The 21,245-nt window shown below is 45.8% G+C and overlaps 1 protein-coding gene across 1 annotated transcript in view; it reads left to right on the forward strand.

The window, feature by feature from the left end:
• The window catches only part of LOC132569143 (autocrine proliferation repressor protein A-like), a 62,233-nt gene that overhangs the window by 22,977 nt on the left and 18,011 nt on the right, over window positions 1-21,245 (forward strand). The window contains exons 4-6 of the mRNA XM_060235327.1: window positions 4,280-4,399; window positions 18,884-18,976; window positions 19,117-19,206. Of these exons, the coding sequence (XP_060091310.1) occupies window positions 4,280-4,399; window positions 18,884-18,976; window positions 19,117-19,206 (303 nt within the window). The remainder of the gene's footprint in view (window positions 1-4,279; window positions 4,400-18,883; window positions 18,977-19,116; window positions 19,207-21,245) is intronic.

The following is a 21,245-nucleotide window of genomic DNA, read 5'->3' on the forward strand; positions in this document are numbered from 1 at the left end:
CGGTGGTTGACCCATCCCAAACGGGTTTTATCCAAGGACGTTCTGGTGCAGACAATATTCGGCTCATCACGGATTTGGCCGCGATTCATGCTCAGAAAGATGATCTTGCCCTCCTTATTTCCTTAGATGCAGAGAAGGCCTTCGACCGGGTTGACAGATCTTTTTTGCAGATGGTATTGAAATATATGGGTTTCCCAAAAGAGTTTCTTCATTGGACGTGCCTGATCTACAAGTCTGCCACGTCAAGGGTGCGGGTGAATGGTCACCTTTCGGCATCAATTGATCTGCGGTGCGGTACCAGACAGGGGTGCCCGCTATCCCCTCTTCTCTTCGATCTTTGTTTGGAGCCACTTGCCTGGGCAGTTCGATTAAATGATAATATCCATGGCATGCGTCACCAATCACAGACATTTAAGATTTTATTATATGCCGACGACGCCATGCTCACCATTACGCAGCCGGAAATATCGATACCGGCGATTATGCAACTGGCAAATAATTTCGGCAGGCTATCCGGTTATAAAATTAATTGGCAAAAATCAGAAATTTTACAGATCGGGGGTGAAGCGGCATTGATGGGAGATATTGGGCAGTTCTCAGTTCAGGAGGCTTTTATTATGTATTTGGGCATTCTTATTCCTAAACAGCCTGAGATGCTCATATCGTTAAATTTAAACAAAGTAATAGGGAAAATACAGCCGGAACTTGAGCGATGGTCCGCTATCCCCTTGTCGCTTTGGGGTAAAATAAATGCTCTGAAGATGATCATCTATCCCCGTTTTTTTTACGTGTTGCGTGGTATCCATCAATATATACCGCAGAAGTGGTTTCGAAAAATCAACTCAATATTAGCGAATTTTCTGTGGGAGGGAAAACCCCCTCGGTTGTCGTGGGCACGCTTACAGTTACCATTTGACCGAGGTGGATTTGGCTTGCCAAACTTATGTCTATACCATCGGGCATACTTGCTGGCTGGTATTCAGCGATGGGCCCCACTTAAACATTTTGTCGAGTCTCCCTGGATGAACTTGGAAACTGCTGTTCTTACTCCTTTGTCGACATGGAACGCGCTTGGATCAACATACTATCAGGGAGAGTCGGTTCTTCCATCAATTCGGGCGACAAGACAAACATGGCAATATTTGGGTGATATTTACGGATTTGACAGTTTTATACATAGTCGGATGACCCTATGGGGCAATCCTGAAGTGAAGATAGGGGGACGGCCCGTGATTTGGAAGTCGTGGGCGCAGAGGGGTCTCTTAACTCTCAATCAGCTTAAAGACAGCAACGAGGACGTATTTCTTTCTTTTGAGGATCTACAAAGTGTATTTGGGTTACCAGCTAACCAATGGCTGCAATTCCAGCAACTGAAGCATTCACTGTCTACCTCTTTTGGCATAGACGCTTTGGCAGTTCCGGATGCTCCGCCTCTCCTGCAGACCCTAGAACATGCAATTGAACAAAATAAGCCAGTCCGTGTTTTATATCTATGTCTGAAAAAAGATGTGCAATACTCTATGGAAGACTTGCGATGTCAATGGAGCGAGGAAATTAACTGCCCTATTTACCCTTTTCAATGGGCAGCTATCTGTAGTGGTCTCCGCCATTGTTCGAAAGATCTTCGCTTGATTTTAATTCAACAAAAGCTTTTGTTCAGGATTTACTGGACTCCTCTTCGTCTGTATAAGCATAACTTGGCTGAATCCTCGGCTTGTTGGCAGTGTCTACGCTCAGAGGCGGGTCTGGTTCATATGCTGTGGAAATGCCCGATGTTAAAAAATTTCTGGGATGGGATTGCTCGATGGATGCAAAAGGTACTTAACATTGACCAGTCTATTTCTGCCATGCAGATATTACTGAATTACTTCCCGACGACCTGGTCACTGACTCGTTGGCAGCGAAGATGGGCGGCACGTGCGATAATGATTGCGAAGCGGCTTATCCTGCTGCAGTGGCGTGAAGACTTCACCGGCACAATTACTACTTGGCTAGAGGGAATGTATGCTTCGGCTGTGCAAGAAAGGATAGCATATCGCCGGCAATGTCAACAACAACAATTTGAAGAGATTTGGGCGGCTTTTCTAGAAGCATCTAATGTTTAAAGCTCTGCATTTTGAAGTCTGGGACTTGTTTACCCGGGGGCTCTTGAGCTGGGGAACTGGCACGCCGGCATCTAATTAACTTGATCAGTTCAGGCAGTTCAGATTAGGAGAATATGTGGTGGCGGTGCACAAGGTGTTGGATGAGTGCCTCTGTTCATTCAACGGAATGAATGTCCGTGATATGCTTTATGGAAAACTTAATAAAGTATAAATAACAACAAAAAAAAAAAAAGACATTACCTGGAGTACTGTGTTCAGTTTTGGGCACCACATTTTAAGAAGGATATAGACAAGTTCCAGAGGAAGGTGACGAAGATGGTGAGGAGTCTGGAGACAAAGTCCTATGAAGAAAGGTTAAAGGAGCTGGGCATGTTTAGCCTGGAGAGGAGGCGGCTGAGAGGTGATATGATCACCATCTTCGAGTACTTGAAGGGCTGTCATATAGAGGATGGTGTGGAATTCTTTTCTGTGGCCCCAGAAGGTAGGACCAGAACCAATGGGCTGAAATTAAATCCAAAGAGTTTCTGGATCAACATTAGGAAGAACTTCCTGACCGTTAGAGTGGTTCCTCAGTGGAATAGGCTTCCTCAGGAGGTGGTGGGCTCTCCTTCCTTGGAGGTTTTTAAACAGAGGCTAGATGGCCATCTGATGGCAATGAAGATCCTGTGAATTTAGGGGGAGGTAGTTGTGAGTTTCCTGCATTGTGCAGGGGGTTGGACTAGATGACCCTGGAGGTCCCTTCCAACTCTATGATTCTGTTCAGCAGCTCCAGTGAGTAAATTGCTGCAATAAGATCACAAAAGTATGTATTTGCAAACTGTGCTTATTTTGGCTGCTTTTTTAGTGTGTGTGTCTGTTCACTTTCATTTAATGAAGTACAGCCAGCTGCTGGGAAAAGGAAGTGAAGAAGTGCTCAGAGGAACTGTACTGCTGTATTTTTCTTTATTTGTTTATTAGGGGGATGGGAAAGTCTGCTGGCTCCACCCCCAAAGTACTCAGGTATTTTCTGAGTTGGACCTGGCGACTCTACTACCAAGCTTGCTTTTGTCAGTAAAGGCTGGGGGAGGAAGTCCTTTCCAGGCCTACTTCGGCCTTTGAGAGAGAACTCATTTGGGCCAATCCTGACTAAGGCTCCCAGTTCCAGGTTGGTGGGAAATTCCTGGAGATTTTGTGCTGGGGTCTATAGAAACTAGACTTTGGGGAGGGAAGAGACCCTAGCTGAATATAATGCCATAGATTCCTCCCTCCAAAGCACTTATTTTCTTCAGGGAGAAAGAGATCTGTTATCTGGAGTTCAGATGTGATACCAGAATAACTTCAGTCTCCACCTCTATGTTTCCTACCATAGACCTGGCATCATCCACTGGGTGACTTGATGCCACCCAACTGGCATGACTTAACTAGGCCTGGCTGCTTGTTCTTATTCAGCAGCAGCCCCCCATGACAGCCACTGTGATGTGGCCATCAGCGTTTCAGAGCAGGGTCTGCCAGATCCAGCATTCTACTGTGGAAGCTGACTGAGTGATTTCAGACCACCCACAAACTTTCAACCTAACCTGGCCTAACCTCCCCATGACAGCCAGTGTCACATGGCAGTTCAGAGCAGGGTCTGGCAGACCCAGGTGGAAACTGACTTGGTGATTTTGGTCCAGTCACAGATTTTCAACCTAACCTGCCTCACAGGGTTGTTGTGCATATCTAAAGGGGGAGAGGAGAATGATGTAAGCTGCTTTGGTCCCCACTGCAGAGAAAGACTGTAGTTTTCTTAGTAGAGGCTGCAGAGATGGGGAAGGAGATGGAAAGCAATCTATTCCCACCTCATTTTCCCCAACCCTTTTTGCTCAGTTTACCCCTTTTCTGATATCCTACCCCACATTTCCCTACCTTCTTAATTTCCCTTCCCAGCAGCTGCCTTCTCAACATAACTTGCCTCTCTCTATCTTTGCCTCTCCTCCCCGCCCCCCTCCCACATGGCCATGACACTCACCCAAAGCAAATTTCTAGCACCCACTGTATTTCTCTTCATAATGGACCTTATTACTAGTTATATTAAAGGACCAATATCTTTTAACTGTCAGACTAGGAAAGGTGTATTTCCTTTCCCAAAGCTGATTCCAAGTTTATATTTCTTTTTATTGCTTCTGTTCCAATCCAATATCTTCACTATCTTCCAGGATCATCCTTTAGGATACAAGAACATCACCGGATATGATACAGTTGCATATTCATGGTGGAGGTTTATGAATGACCCAACTGCACCTCCACACTGGCTTGTGCAATTCCCGATGGTCAAGGTAACCCTCACCTCTTGTCTCCTGCAGGGCTGGCTCTCAGACTCAGGGAGTCCACTCCATCTCATTCAAGATTGCCTAATCTTTGCATGTTCTTCTGGATCTGTAGCTCAGTGTGCTCATGCGTGAAAAAAGATAAGCAAAAAATGGCTTAGACTTCTTGTGCCTGACCCATATCATGTGACTGGCCATAGCATGTCTATCCATTTTGCATGTGGCTCTGCCAGATTACCAGCCCATGTCAATTGTGGTCTTTTATGTGCTTTTGATCATTGATGGGGGATTCTACACTGGGCAAAAGATCCAGTAATGCTACCCTTTCAGATTTGACCATCTACATTACAAACTGGCCTCACTACTGTCTTGCTCCGGCTTTTTGGCTATCATTTACAGTTAAAATCCTGGATCGGCAGTGAAGCCATTTCCAGCACGGTTTTGCTCCTTAATTTCACAGACCACAATTTAAGTGGAGTTTCCCCCTTTGCTCCCCATCTATGGCATGAGTGTAGATGAGTTGTCAGGAGGGAAAGATAGTCTGCCAGCCTCTGGCACTGCCAGTGGAAAAGGAGAAAGGTGGTTTGCCAGCCTCGGGACCTGCCAGTGGAAAGTGTGTGTATTCCCTTTCTCTACTGTTTAATGTTATTAATTAATGGTGTGTTTTACATTTCTTTATACTTATATTTCCTGCTAAATTAAAGGGGAAAACAGGAGATCTCATGGTGCCATATTTAATATTCATAAGAACATAAGAGAAGGCATGTTAGATCAGGCCAATGGCCCATCCAGTCCAACACTCAGTGTCACACAGTGGCAAAAAAATTTTTATATATACACACACACTGTGGCTAATAGCCACTGATGGACCTCTGCTCCATATTTTTATCTAAACCCCTCTTGAAGCTGGCTATGCTTGTGGCCGCCACCGCCTCCTGTGGCAGTGAATTCCACATGTTAATCACCCTTTGGGTGAAGAAGTACTTCCTTTTATCCATTTTAACCTGTCTGTTCAGCAATTTCATTGAATGCCCACGAGTTCTTGTATTGTGAGAAAGAGAGAAAAGTACTTCTTTCTCTACTTTCTCCATAGCATGCATTATCTTGTAAACCTCTATCATGTCACCCCGCAGTCGACGTTTCTCCAAGCTAAAGAGTCCCAAGCGTTTCAACCTTTCTTCATAGGGAAAGTGTTCCAGCCTTTTAATCGTTCTAGTTCCCATTTTCTGGACTTTCTCCAATCCTATAATATCCTTTTTGAGGTGCGGCGACCAGAACTGCACACAGTACTCCAAATGAGACCGCAACATCGATTTATACAGGGGCATTATGATACTGGCTGATTTGTTTTCAATTCCCTTCCTAATAATTCCCAGCATGGCGTTGGCCGTTTTTTATTGCAAACGCACACTGTCTTGACATTTTCAGTGAGTTATCTACCACGACCCCAAGATCTCTCTCTTGGTCAGTCTCTGCCAGTTCACACCCCATCAACTTGTATTTGTAGCTGGGATTCTTGGCCCCAATGTGCATTACTTTGCACTTGGCCACATTGAACCGCATCTGCCATGTTGACGCCCACTCACCCAGCCTCAACAGATCCCTTTGGAGTTCCTCACAATCCTCTCTGGTTCTCACCACCCTGAACAATTTAGTGTCATCCGCAAACTTGGCCACTTCACTGCTCACTCCCAACTCTAAATCATTTATGAACAAGTTAAAGAGCATGGGACCCAGGACCGAGCTCTGCGGCACCCCACTGCTTACCGTCCTCCACTGCGAAGACTGCCCATTCATACTCACTCTCTGCTTCCTATTACTCAGCCAGTTTTTTATCCACAAGAGGACCTGTGCTTTTACTCCATGACTCTCAAGCTTTCTAAGGAGCCTTTGATGAGGAACTTTATCAAAAGCTTTCTGGAAGTCAAGGTAAACAACATCTATCGGGTCTCCTTTGTCCACATGTTTGTTCACCCCCTCAAAGAAATGTAACAGGTTAGTGAGGCAAGATCTTCCCTTACAGAACCCATGCTGAGTCTTCCTCAATAACCCGTGTTCATCAATGTGCTTACTCATTCTGTCCTTGATAATGGTTTCTACCAACTTTCCCAGTATTGAAGTCAGACTGACTGGCCTGTAATTTCCCGGATCTCCTCTGGAACCCTTTTTAAAGATGGGGGTGACATTTACTACCTTCCGGTCCTCAGGAATGGAGGCAGATTTCAATGAAAGATTACAGATTTTTGTCAGAAGATCCACAAGTTCAACTTTGAGTTCTTTCAGAACTCTCGGATGTATGCCATCTGGACCCGGTGACTTATTAGTTTTTACTTTATCTATCAGTTGTAGGACCTCCTTTTTTGTCACCTCAATCTGACTCAGGTCTTTCAACACCCCTTCCAAAATTAGTGGTTCTGGGGCGGGCAAAAAGTTCTCATCTTCCACAGTGAAGATGGAGGCAAAAAATTCATTTAGCTTCTCAGCCATTTCCCTATCCTCCTTCAGTAATCCTTTTACCCCATGGTCATCCAAGGGCCCCACTGCCTCCCTGGCTGGTTTCCTGCTTCTAATATATTTGAAGAAATTTTTATTATTGGTCTTTATGTTTTTTTCAATATGCGCCTCATAGTCCCTTTTTGCCTGCCTGATCACAGTCTTGCATTTGATTTGCCACAGACTGTGTTCCCTTTTACTAATCTCACTTGGACTGGTTTTCCACCGCTTAAAGGAGTCCTTCTTACCTTTTACAGCTTCCATTACTTTGTTTGTTAACCATGCAGGCCTTTTCTTATGCCTGTTTGTGCCTTTCCTAACTTGTGGTATGTATTTTATCTGAGCTTCTAGGATTATAGTTTTAAATAGTCTCCAAGCTTCCCCAAGGGTTTTGACTGTATTTACCTTTCCTTTCAGTTTCCTCCTCACATGCCTCCTCATCTCAGTGAATTTACCTCTTTTAAAGTTAAACGTGGTTGTGGCGGTCTTTTTGGGCAACTCCCTATTTATACAAACGGTGAAATCAATAACATTATGGTCATTGCTCCCAAGCGGTGCAATCACTTTTACATCTCTCACCAAGTCTTAGGCATTACTTAGGACCAAATCCAGGATCGCCCCACCCCTGGTAGAGACCATCTGCTCCATAGCACAATCATTGAGAGCATCAAGAAACTCAATCTCTTTCTCTCGACCAGAACACATATTGACCCAATCAATCTGCGGGTCGTTAAAATCACCTATTACGACACAGTTTTTACGTTTAGCTGCTATCTTTAAGCCTTCCATCATATTATAATCGTTCTCTCTCTTTTGATTTGGTGGGCGATAACAAACTCCCATAGGTAAATCTCCTTTTGGGCCCTCTATTTCAACCCAAAGCATTTCTAAAAGTGAATCTAATTCTCTGACCTCAGTCTTACTGGACCGTATATCCTCTCTGACATACAGAGCCACCCCACCTCCAACCCTTCCCTCCCTATCTTTCCGATATAACTTATATCCAGGAATCACCGTGTCCCACTGATACTCCTCATTCCACCAAGTTTCTGAAATTCCCACAATGTCTATGTTTTCTCCCAACACTAAATATTCCAATTCACCAATTTTACTTCGAACACTTCTAGCATTTGCATACAAACATCTATAATTTCCCAAGCAAGCTAGGCCCGCCACCTTCCTCCTGCCACCTCGAGACTCTGGCAGACAGTCCATAGTGTTTGTCACCATCACAGTGGACAACTCTGGTCTGTTACCTGGTAGAAAAATAGCAGCCAACCCTTCATCTCTTTGAGACGAGTCCTCCCGAACCAGAGACATTTCATCTCCTGTCGGCTTTCCCCCAAGATTTAGTTTAAAAACTGCTCTGCCACCTTTTTGATTTTAAGCGCCACTAGTCTGGTTCCATCCGGGGACAAGTGGAGACCATCTCTTTTGTACAGCTCCCACTTGTTCCAGAAAACATCCAAAGTGCCTAACAAACTTAAACTCTTCCTCCTTACACCATTGTCTCATCCACACATTGAGACTTCTAATTTGTGCCTGTCTCTCCTGCCCTGCACGTGGAACAGGTAGCACTTCTTAGAAGGCTACCTTGGAGGTCCTGGCCTTAAGTCTCCCACCTAGCAGCCTAAATTTTTCCTCCAGGACCTCACGACTACATTTCCCCACATCGTTGGTGCCAACATGCACCACGACCACAGGCTCCTCCCCAGCACTGTCTATCAGCCTATCTACTACACGTGTAATGTCTGCTACCTTCGCACCAGGCAGGCAAGTCACCATACGGTCAGTACGTGGTTTCGCCACCCAGCTGTCTACTTGCCTAAGGATCGAATCACCAACTACCAAACCCCTCCCTCTCCGCCTGCTCAGGGATGGTTCCTTGGTGCAAAAGGATTCCCGCTCACAAACCGAAGAAGAGGTACCTTCTGAGGGTGCATTCCCCTTATCCTCAGCACGGTGCCCTGTTCCCTCTTGACCCTCACACTCTCTGGCAGCAACGGGGCTGCTACATTCAGAGTAGGGATCATCTAATACGCCCCCGAGAGTCTTCCCCAAGTGCCTAACTGACCGTCTCTGCTTCTGCAGGGCAGTCACCTCGGCCTCAAGGGTACAAACTTGTTCCTTGAGGACCAGGAGCTGCTTGATCGAGCACACACCCAAGACTTCTGTCCTTTGGGCAGATAGTCATACATGTGACACTCAGTGCAAAACACTGGAAAGCCCCCAACCTCCTGCTGGCATTCTATCTTCATTCAATGGTGGCATTCAATGGTGCGCCATTGAAAGCAGCGCGCCAGGTAAAGAGTCTGGGTGTTTTACTGGAGCCTTCATTATCGATGGAGGCCCAGATAGCAGCCACTGCCAAGTCAGCATTCTTCCATCTGAGGCGGGCAAGGCAGTTGGCCCCTTTCCTTGAGCGCCGGGACCTCGCAACAGTGATCCACGCAACGGTCACCTCAAGACTAGACTACTGTAACGCCCTCTACTTGGGGCTACCTCTGTGCCGGACCCGGAAATTGCAGCTAGTGCAGAACGCGGCGGCCAGGCTGTTGTTGGGACTCCCGAAACGGGAGCATATATGGCCGGGACTACGTGAACTGCACTGGCTGCCGATTATATACCGGGTCCAGTACAAAGTGTTGGTCGTTACCTTTAAAGCCTTATATGGCCGAGGACCTGCCTACCTGAGGGACCGTCTTTCCCCATATGAACCCCAGAGAGCACTGAGGTCAACGGGGAAAAACTTAATGACTATCCCTGGGCCGAAGGAAGTTAAATATCAGAGCACCAGAATACGGGCCTTTTCGATCGCGGCCCCTACCCTATGGAACCGACTCCCCGAGGAGGTGCGGGCCCTGCGGAGCCTTGAACAGTTCCGCAGGGCCTGCAAGACCATCCTTTTTAAATCAGCATATTCGGACTGCTAAGAAAAATGGTAATTAAAGATCCGCCAATGCGGTCCAAAGATCTATACCGCAGTATAATTGTATCTACTAGACTGGTTTTAATTTAATGTTTTAATGTTTTATTGTTCTATAATGTAATTCTAATGTTTTATTTATTATGGTGTGTTTTTATGGATTGCTGTTAGCCGCCCTGAGCCTGCCAAGGTGGGGGAGGGCGGGATATAAATGAAATTAATAAATAAATAAATAAATAAATCTTCATTACATATATATATATATATATATATATATTTTAAATATACAGTCCTCTTTAAATGCTGTTTGTTTAAGTGGCTCCCCTTCTGGAGGGTCAACTTACCTTATTGGGAGAACAAGGAAATCGGGGATTTGGGTTCCTGGTCCTTAGGAAGCCCCCAGGCGCAGAGCCACAGGCCAAGAGCCCTTTAGCTCTCGCCCTTCAGCTCGCGCCTTTGGCAAGGCGCAGCTTAAAATGCAAAGAGGGTGGAGCAGAGGCACTCCTCAGCAATCAGCAGCTATCACTCTCAATCTCTTTCTCCTTTAGCCCACTCAACCAAACAAAGAGCAAACAAAGACCAAATAAACAGCAGTTCCCCAGCTATCACACCTCAGAATTTTAGGCAGCCCCACAAAGCTCAGAATGAAGTCTTCTAAAACTCAGAAATTTCCAGCAACTTCTCCAGCTGTCTCAGCTATGAGAGCTGCTCTACTCTGTTCTGCTCTTCTCAGACCTCTGTGAAGATAAATAAAAAGGATCATTTCCAATCCTGAAAATAGCGGTTGAGGAGGACAACAGGCCTGGGAATTCCAAATCACCCCTTATCCACACCCACCACACACACAAACACACACCAACCTTTTGGAACCTTTACATTCTCTGAGGTGGTAACCCAACTTCATGGTTTTTGCTTGGTGTAGATAAGTGGTGGCCAAACTTGCTCAATGTAAGAGCCACATAGAATGAACATCAGATTTCTGAGAGCAGCAAAATGTGCATATGAGTTTTTAAAGCTTCAACAAAGCGATGCAGGGAAGGGGGAAGGGAGGGTGCAAAGCATTAAAAAAAGAAGAAAGGAAGGCAAATAGACATGGAATGAGGGGATAAAGCAACATTTAAATGCAAATTCTTCTCTGAGCTGCCACCCATCTGTTTGTAAGAGATTTAAAGAGATAAATGTTTTCTCCAGTCTGGCAAATGGAGTAGTGGGGACATAAAGAGAAAGTAGATTATAGAGTCCAGTATAAATAATATATGCAAATAAAAGTATTTAGACCGGTGAAGGTTTATTTGAGATATACCCTTCAATGAATATTGGAGGATGGAGGGAGACAGACATTCCAATCACGGTTGAATACTTAAGGTATGAATTTGGCCTGGTTTTTTTATACAAAGTAAACAAACCCCTGTTCAATTAAAGGTCATAAAGCAATAAATGATAGTTTCTCAAGACTGTTCAAAGGAACTCTTTTCAAGCAGATAGATCCAAATAGGCAGCCATGTTGGTCTGAACTAGCAGAACAAAATAGGAGTCGATTGCACCTTTAAGACCAACTTTGTTTTATTCAGAACGTAAGCTTTCGTGTGCATGCACACTTCTTCAGACGAGGAATGAGGTACAGTAAGCAGAGCCTCATATAGCTGGTGGGGTTTGGAATGCCAAGTGGTACAAAGTTAAAAATCAATAGCAGAATAGTGAAATTAACAAATTCAGAAAACCTTTGATCTCAGTTGCATTAGTGTGGGAAACCATAAAACAGTAACATGTCAGAATGTGAGAATGCTTGTTAATTATTCTATTACTAATAAACCTGGGTCAAAAAGAAGGCATTTCTTTCCCAGTTTTTCCTGTCCAACTAATTTACCTTTTAGCATGTAACATAAATATATACATCATTCTAGTTTGCCATTAGGAAAAATATACATTAAAATATAGTGGAAGATGGGTATGTAAAACAGACAATATCCCTTGTTTGAGTATGTCAATACAAAAGCATTATTCTGATACACTATCCTAAAAGAGAAATACATTGGAATGCTATGGATATATCGCCATACTTGGTGAAAGTGGATTCAGCATATGTAATGAGATAAAAAAACAAAACAACATCTCTGTTCAGTCCTGGGGAGGTGTTTGTTCCAAGTTTCATAATAGTATGTAATTCAGCAATTCCCCTCTCCATTCTGTTCTTGAAGTTCTGAGAGTGGGTTTAGCATCTGTAATGAGATAAAAAACCAATATCCCTGTTCAGTCCTGGCACAAAAAAACATTGGGATGCATCACAGATATTGAGGAACAAGATTCCAGAAAAGAAAAACTGGAAGTCAGACATCTTTATGAGCCCATTCCAAGCCGAAATGCCTCCAGAATATCCTGGAACAGGCTGGAGCAGGCATCAAACAACCTGGGCTGCCACAAAAAAACACGGGGATGCATCACAGACACTCCAGAACAATATTCTAGAACTGATAAAGTGGAACTCACACATCTTTATTAGCACATTTATTAATGTGTTCTGAGCCATAATGCCTCCAGAACACAACAGGATGGGCATTCAAGAAATAATAGCATCACTGAGAAAAGGTTGGATGCATTACTGGCACTCCAGAACAAAATTTTCGAAAACAAAACACGGAAAGAGTACACTTTTTTTTAACCCTTCCTGTCTTCAGCTAACAGTGCTTCATTTAACTTTCCAACCATTTAAAGCCATTCTTTACAACGCTGGTTTTGTTCACATTAATTAATCCACAGTGCACTAGGGACATCCCCCCATTGCTTTACTATTTTGATCCACTGCGTGGATTAAGATGGATTAAGGTGGTCCTGCAGAAGTGGCATAGTAAAGTGGTTGAAAATACCACAGAAGGTTCACTTTTTGTCATGTTCAGTTAAAGAAGAATCTCTGCAAGCCAGCCTAGAAAACTTGTTATGTTAGAAAACCTGCGACAACCACCACTAGTCTGAATGGATGTGACTGGCTATGTGGAGTAGTGCATAAAACGTTCCAGTTATTCCTTTTAATATGACATCTCTGTTCTATTGTTAGTTGGCTAAATATTTTTGGAATGCAAACAAACTGACCGATGTGTGAGTGGGGGACCCTTAGGGACCCTTCCACTGCCAGCCCCTTTCTTAGCCCGTTCTAGGCTGTGTAGCCTGCAGCTACTTGACCCACATTAGTTTAAGGCCATGATTTAAGCCCCAAACCAAACCAGACAGGACAGTTCAGGGGCCTTGGAGTCAAAAGTATGCTGGGTGCATTTTCAGCCCTGACCCAGCCTGTTCCAGGGTGTTCCAGAGGCATTTTGACCCGGAACGGGATAATAAAGATTTGTGAGTTTCACTTTTTATTTTCTAGAATGTTGTTCTGGAGGGCCAGTGATGCAATCCAGTATTTTTTGTGGCAGCCCAGGTTGTTTGATGTCCGTTCCGGCCTGTTCCAGGGTGTTCTGGAGGCCTTTTGGCCCACAATGGGGTAATAAAGACGTGTGAGTTCCCCTTTTTCTGCTGTAAAATTTTGTTCTTGAGTGACTGTGATGTGTCCCAGTGTTTTTTGTAACAGTCTACGTTGTTTTATGCCCGTTACGGGCTGTTCTGTTCTTTCTCTCCTTCCCTGTAACCTAGTGAATGGGATTGACTACTGTTAGTGTATGAGTCCTCAGTCCACAGCATGGATGCAGCATGGAGCAGCAGGTGGATCTACAGTGACAGCTTCTGACAGCTCAGGTCAGAGCAACCTTGGAAGAAGGCCGGTTGAAGCTGGACTGTATCTGGGGAAAGCACCTGCTGGAGTCAGCATTTGTGTGGACTGCCGGGATTGGCTGACCATTGTATATATGGACTGCAGTGTCAGACAATATCTCTCTCTGGTGAGAGTGAGTTCCTGGCGAAGCATTTTGTCTCTCAGTATAGTATATGTTATTCACCGCACCAAGTTGTTTGTATATAGTTGTAAATACACTATTTTACACTAGGTGCTGGTGTGAGTCTCAGATTCTTTCCTTGCATTGACCTGGTGGCAGTTCCCTGTTTTTGCACTCTGCACATGAACCCCTGACAGGGTTATGGGCCCAGCCAGGTTCCGCTGCGCAGGGGCTGTCTGAGGTCTGTCGGGATGCTGAGGTGGAGCCGGAGGCAAAAGAAGCCGTGGAGGACGGTGCTGAGGAACTCCAGCTATCTCTTTCCGAGAGCGACGAGGGGGAGGACGACAGCCAGCTGTCCGCTGGGGCCGGACTGATGGCTCAACAGTAGCTTGCCGTGCTGGTGGAGAAGCTCATGTCTACAAACTATGCTGTGTGGAGTTTGTGGATGGAATTCTTCCTGAAGCGTGAAGGTCTGTGGACTTATGTGAGTAACCCCCCCGTTGTGTTAACTCCTAACGAGACTGTCCTGTCAGAAAAGGCACTTGCCAACATCGTGCTAAGCGTCGGAGACGACCAGCTAATCTATGTTCGGGGCAAGGACTCTGCCAAGGAAGTGTGGGATGCTCTGAGAGGAGTTTACATGCAAACAACTGCGGGCTCATTAATGGGCTTGACTCGCAGAATGTATCACACTTTCATGCCGGCCGGTGTGTGTGTGAGGAAGCATATCAAAGAGCTGACCGACTGCTTTGTCGAGTTGGAAACCTGTGGCAAAGTGATTGCAGAGGATGACAGAGTGTTCATCCTGTTATCTTCTCTCCCTGTGGAGTTTTCCCCACTCGTTACTGCCCTGGAGACTGTGAATGCAGCTGTTCTAACTATGGAGTACGTCTGCGCTCATCTGTATGATTTCCAGGAGAGAGCGGCAGCTGTTGCCTGTCCAGGAATGTCGGCTGGGGAGCATCCGTCTGGAGGAGTGCCTGTTTGTGCAGCTGCTGCCAAGCAGCCAAAGGCGGAGGCAGAGCCGAGAGCTTTGGCAGTGAGGAGGTGCTACCGGTGTAGATCTGCATCTCACCTCCTGCATTTCTGCACAGAAGTTGGACGACAGAAACGGCAGGGGAAGAGGAGTCAGCATTCCAGGAGCAGCTGTGAAGAGCAAGCTCGGCTGGTGACGTCTGCAGCGTGTGCTGAATCGCCGTGGTTACTCGACTCAGGAGCGACTAGCCATATCTGTAACTCGAGAGGTTTGTTGCGAGACTTTCAAGCTTCCAAACTCTCCCACGTGCAGCTGGCTGATAGCTCAACAGCTACTGTGGCGTGTGAAGGAACTGTTAGCTTTCCTTCTCTGGGCTGCCAGTTAAAAAAATGTACTGTGTGTACCCTCTCTAAAATCTAATCTACTGAGTGTCAGTGCTCTTGATGACCAAGGGTTTGATGTTCTGTTCTCTCGCAAATGTTGTAAAGTGCTGAGGGGGGAGAAGGTACTGGCTACTGGCCACAGGGTGGATAAGGTTTATGTGCTGGGGAGTGAGTCTGTGGGAGTTGATCAGGTATCTAATGTTCCTGAACATGATAAATGTGTGCACTTGCTCCACTGTAGACTAGGGCACTGCGGTTTTCATGCACTAAACAAGACCCTGTCTCTCTTGCCTGACCTGAAGGTTAAGCCCTGTAAATGTTTTCTTGACTGCCAGGTGTGCAAGAAAGTAAAGAGTAAAGCATGCACAGTGGCAAGGCAGAGCTCCAGAGTGTCTAAGCAAGCTCTGGAAATGCTGCATTTGGATGTTATGGGCCCTTTTCCAAAGAGCAATTCAGGGAATAGGTTCTGTCTGACGGTGACCAATGACCATTCCAGGTTTTGCTGGGTGTTTACCATGAAACACAAAGCAGAGGCGTTTCAGTGTTTCTCCCAGTGGGCAAAGACTGTAGAGCGGCAGCTAGGCTTACAAATCAAGGCTCCACAGTCTGATCTAGGAGGAGAGTTTACCTCCAAGAGTTTTGAAACATGGGTGAGGGACCGTGGGGTTGTGCACAGGCTGGCAAACCCAGCTACTCCCTCGGAAAACGGTCTGGCTGAACGTAAAGGGGCCATCCTACAAGGGATAATGTACGACATGATAGAGGATGCAGGCCTCCCTTGTTCCTATTGGACGAAGGCTATGCAGTCAGCTGCCTATGTCTGTAACAGATTGTGGACAAAAGCCACAAATAATATCCCCTACAGAGTGTTGTTTGGGAAGCTACCCAATCTGAGATTTCTCAACGTGTTCGGTACTAAAGCCTGGGTGAATATACCTTTGAAGCACCGCAGGAAAGGAGGTGACCGAGCCAAGTGTCTAACGTTTCTGGGATACGAGCCAAGTACCAAGTCTTATCGGTTCTGTAATGGGGAAGCTAAGATAACGTACAGCTGGTCTGCTAGCTTCAATGAACACAGTAACTGGAATAGCCTACATGGCTCTGAGAATAGAAGTGCAGTTTTACTGCCGTTTTCAGAGAGCAGCTCTGAGGCAGAACAGCGGGAGGTAAAGCAGGAGTGTGAATCTTCCAGCCAGGAGGTGTCTCTGGGAGAGAGCGAGCCCGGTACCAGCCAGGGGCCACGCGTGTCCTCCAGAGTGACCAAGGGTGTTCCCCCTGAGAGGTATGGGTTCCCTGAGGTTAATCATGTGTTTGTGCCTGAGCCTGACTCCTACCAGGAGGTTTTAGCGCTGAAAAGCGATGAGAGGCAGGCCTGGTTCTCAGCCATGGAGCGAGAGTACGACTCTCTGCTAAAGAACAAGGTGTTCTCAAAGGTGCCAAGGCCAGCCGATAGGAATGTGATATCTTGCCGGTGGACCTACAAGGTCAAGAGAGCCGCTGATGGAGCAGTGCAGCAAAAGGCTAGGCTGGTTGCCAGGGGGTTTTCACAGAGGAAGGGTTCTGATTACAAGCAGGTATATGCTCCAACACTAAAGGCTGAGACCTTAAGAGCCGCTCTGTGTAAGGCTGGGTGCTCGAAGCAGAGAGCATATCACATTGACTTCGAGACTGCCTATCTGAACTCCCCACTGGACCAGGACTTGTATATGGAGCAGATTCCTGGGTTTGGAGAAGGGAACAAAATGTTTAAATACTGATGAGCATTGTAAAGTTGTAAATTTGCTGGGCATGCTGTTTCTGTTGGACTAGGAGGTGTGTTAGTGTATGAGTCCTCAGTCCACAGCATGGATGCAGCATGGAGCAGCAGGTGGATCTACAGTGTCAGGTCAGAGCAACCTTGGAAGAAGGCCGGTTGAAGCTGGACTGTATCTGGGGAAAGCACCTGCTGGAGTCAGCATTTGTGTGGACTGCCAGGATTGGCTGACCATTGTATATATGGACTGCAGTGCCAGACAATATCTCTCTCTGGTGAGAATGAGTTCCTGGCGAAGCACTTTGTCTCTCAGTATAGTATATGTTATTCACCGCACCAAGTTGTTTGTATATAGTTGTAAATACACTATTTTACACTAGGTGCTGGTGTGAGGCTCAAATTCTTTCCTCGCGTCAACCTGGTGGCAGTTCCCTGTTTTTGCACTCTGCACATGAACCACTGATAACTACCACTGCCTAGTGAAAGACAATGAAATAGAAATCACAAGGGCTGTTAGTAAATTTCAGAAGTGCATTAGCATCTATGCTAGGCATGTTTTGCTATACTCTTATTAGTTTATTGTTCTCAATCTCAGATTGTATATTTTATCTGTCCTCATTTCATATTATGCCTGAGTATACTAATAAAAGGTATGATGATGATGATGATGGCTGTGCCCCCCCCCCAAAAAAGGGGATGTATCAGAAACTTGTATACATCGGCCCCTCCCATTGCAAGCAACAGGAAGGGAACTCTGTTATTGGCTAGCAACATTCCTGTCAAGCTTTGACGGTCCCAGTTTGTGTTTCCAAGGCTGTAAAACATCACCATAGGGGGAGGGACGGTGGCTCAGTGATAGAGCATCTGCTTGGGAAGCAGAAGGTCCCAGGTTCAATCCCTGGCATCTCCAAAAAAGGGTCCAGGCAAATAGGTGTGAAAAACCTCAGCTTGAGACCCTGGAGAGCCGCTGCCAGTCTGAGAAGACAATACTGACTTTGATGGACCAAGGGTCTGATTCAGTATAAGGCAGCTTCATATGTTCATATGTTCACCACCCCCACCGTTACCTAGCATTTTTTCACCAGGCTTTCTGGATTCTGCTTTCTGAGCAGCTCTGAGCCATGCACAAAAGCTTGGAGATTTGTTCAACGAACAGGTGGGTGATGAACCTCAGCTCACAAGCCTCAAACCAGCAAAGTTCAGTTCAAGTTTTGGCTCATGGCCCAGTTCATGCCCATCCCTACTTCTGAATATATTTATCTGAAGAAACCCACACACACCAAACAAAGAAATGCTTCTGGTGTGCAGCAAATTGCTTGTCCTATCAACGTTAACCCAACACATCCTGCAGAGTTCTAGAATAACATGGGGCCCTAAGTAGAAACATTTCCTGAGATTCTGTTTTTCTTGCATCTGTAAAGATGTGCCATACAGACAACCTCTGTGCCAGGAGTGGCCAAACTTGCTTAACATAAAAGCCATATAGAATAAATGTTTGATGTTCGAGAGCTACGAGACAGGAAGGAAGGAAGGAAGGAAGGAAGGAAGGAAGGAAGGAAGGAAGGAAGGAAGGAAGGAAGGAAGGAAGGAAGGAAGGAAGGAAGGAAGGAAGGAAGGAAGGATTCCTATGTCTCTATCTGAGAACTATCTTCATGCTATCTACGCTGCCTTATTTAATATTTATTTAATGGTTTTAACTGTTTTAACTTTTTAACTGCCTTATTGTTGGATTTAACAATCCTATTGTGTTGCAATCCACCCTGAGCCCATTATGGGAAAGGGAGGACCATAAAATCACAAAATAAAATAAAATAAAAAATAAAGGAAGGAAGGAAAATAGATGGAGGAGGGTTGGAGAGGTGGAAAGAAAGCAACATTAAATGCATTCTCTAAGCCATCGTCTGGCTTGGCTTGGAGAAGTGATTTAAAGAGACAAATTCCTTCTTCAAGCCAGCCCAATAGAGCAGTGCCACATAATACATGTGTGTGAGAGAGCCACATGTGGCTTCTGAGATGCAGTTTGGCCACCCCTGTGCTGTGCAAACATCTCTTGCTCCCCAGAAGGTGACTGTTCTCCTGTTCTCTCTTTGCAGGCCACAGTGAGAGCCATGGACACTATAACAGAGTATATGAAGAATAAATATCATATACCCATTGAAAGATTTACACTGACGGGCATTTCGTTGGTATGTGCGAGTGGCAGATATGAGCAGCTGCAGTAATTAGGCATTTTGCTTTCATTGCTGTACACATGGGCATTACCCTCTCACATGCCATTCTCATAATCTCAGATGCTTTTTGCACCCCTTTTTTATTCTCCCTGCAGGGTGGCTGGATCTCCTGGCTGACGGCTGCTGTTGATAAGAGGGTTGAAGGAATTGTACCCGTTGCCATGGAATTCCTGAATTTCACTGAGGTGAGACCGCAATTGCAAGCAAATATCTCCAAGCCTCTGCAAAGTTCAGTTTCACTGCGAATAGCAAGAGACCCATCAAATCCTCAAGAAAACTGGAGAGCTTCAAATGATGATGGATTGCATAGCACAAGTTTTGTGTACACACACCCGTGTGATGTTTCTCACAGCTGCCCTGGTCTCCATCCCCCTAGCTGCTCAATGCCTTCTATAGGAAAATAGTACCAATTTAACTTTTAAAATGTGCTTTGCTATCCTGTCCTGGATAGCCCAGGCAAGCCCGATCTTGTCAGATGTCGGAACCTAAGCAGGGTCAACTCTGGAAAGTGCTTGGATGGGAGACCTCCTCGGAATACCAGAGCCTGAGGGCAGAGGCAGGTTTTTTTTCAGCCACCTCCTGCTCCTAGCAGGAGTCAGTCACTTCCAGGTGCACACACAAGCACAGGCCTCAGATTCAGTGGGAGCTCACAGGAGCAGAGCTCCTGAATCTTTCTGAGAGTTCCACCTTCTCCTTCTGAGAGTTCCACTTCCTTGTCCATTGAAGAGCATGTGCAGCTGCATAACAATCCCTGGATGAGCTCCACCACCCATTTTTCTACAAAACAACCCCTGCCCACGCACATAAAACTGAAAAAAAAATGTGCTTTACTTAGTTAATGCAGTCCTGTTTGGAGTTATACCTTTTCAAATACTTTGCAGGGGTGGCCAATGGTAGCTCTTCAGATGTTTTTTTGCCTACAACTCCCATCAGCCCAGCCATTGGCCATGCTGGCTGGGGCTGATGGGAGTTGTAGGCAAAAAACATCTGGAGAGCTACCGTTGGCCACCCCTGCAAGCCACATGGCCTTTGAAGTTGTGTAACTCTGTTCAGCACTGCAGCATCAATTGTTGTGAGTCTAATAGGGTGCAGTGTGAGAATGACTTCCCTCACCAGCATGTCATTCCTTCGCATTTTGCATCACTGATTGCCAGGCCCATTCATGTTTATGATGAGCATTCTAAATTAGATCAGAAACAGTTTGCTGTTTCTTGAAATGCTGCCTGGGAACTGTAGCTCAATCCAGTTAGTTCTGAGTATTTGGAGGCAAAATAAATTAATGGGTTATTACTTCACTGGTGGATTAATCCTGCTGTGTGTGCAACCGCAAAGGTAGCATGAAAACCGACAAAATTCATTCATTCATTAATTTTAAAAAGGTCGTTTTTGACTCTGGTGACATTCCTTTCACAACGTTTTCACAGCAGACTTTTTACAGGGTGGTTTGCCGTTCCCTTCCCCAGTCTTTTACACTTTGCCCCAGCAAGCTGGGTACTCATTTTACCGACCTCAGAAGGAAGGAAGGCTGAGTCAACCTGGAGCTGGCTACCTGAACCAGCTTTCTCTGGGATCGAACTCAGGTCGTGAGCAGAGGGCTCCAACTGCAGTACTGCAGCTTTACCACTCTGCGCCACGAGGCTCATTCATTTTAGTTGACCTATATTCCGCCCTTTCCCATGAGTGGGCTCAGAGCAGAAAACAATGTAATTTAAACACAATCAATACATACATATTAAAACCATTAAAACAGCATAATGGGGGCGGCGCGGCGACGGGGGGGTGGCGTGGCGACGCGGAAGATGGCGGACGCTTGAAGCGGCGGCTCCCGGCTTACAGTCCCTTCCCGCTTCTCCCGCTCCCGTTCTCAGCTGTTTTTTCTACCTGGCATGGGCAAACGAACTGCAGGAAACCCCAAGGCAGCCAAGAAAACCCCCGCAAAAGCCGCACCGACGCAGCAGGTACTGAATTTTCTTCCAACGAGCCCCGGGCCCTTACCTCATTCTGAAATTGCGTCCAGCCCTTCCCCTGGCCCCGCTTCGGAAGAGGGCTCTTTATTAACAACTCAAACATTCCAAGCGGCAATTTCACGCTTGGAGGACACAATCACAATAGGGGAGAAAATCAGCAAAGCTATTACCCCCATACAATCAGAATTTAAAAAAATCAATGAAACACTATCAGCAGTCACTCAAACTGCAGATTCAGCGCTGGAAATGGCTACAGT

This window comes from Heteronotia binoei, chromosome 3 (assembly GCF_032191835.1).
Source record: "Heteronotia binoei isolate CCM8104 ecotype False Entrance Well chromosome 3, APGP_CSIRO_Hbin_v1, whole genome shotgun sequence".
Lineage (NCBI taxonomy): Eukaryota > Metazoa > Chordata > Lepidosauria > Squamata > Gekkonidae > Heteronotia > Heteronotia binoei.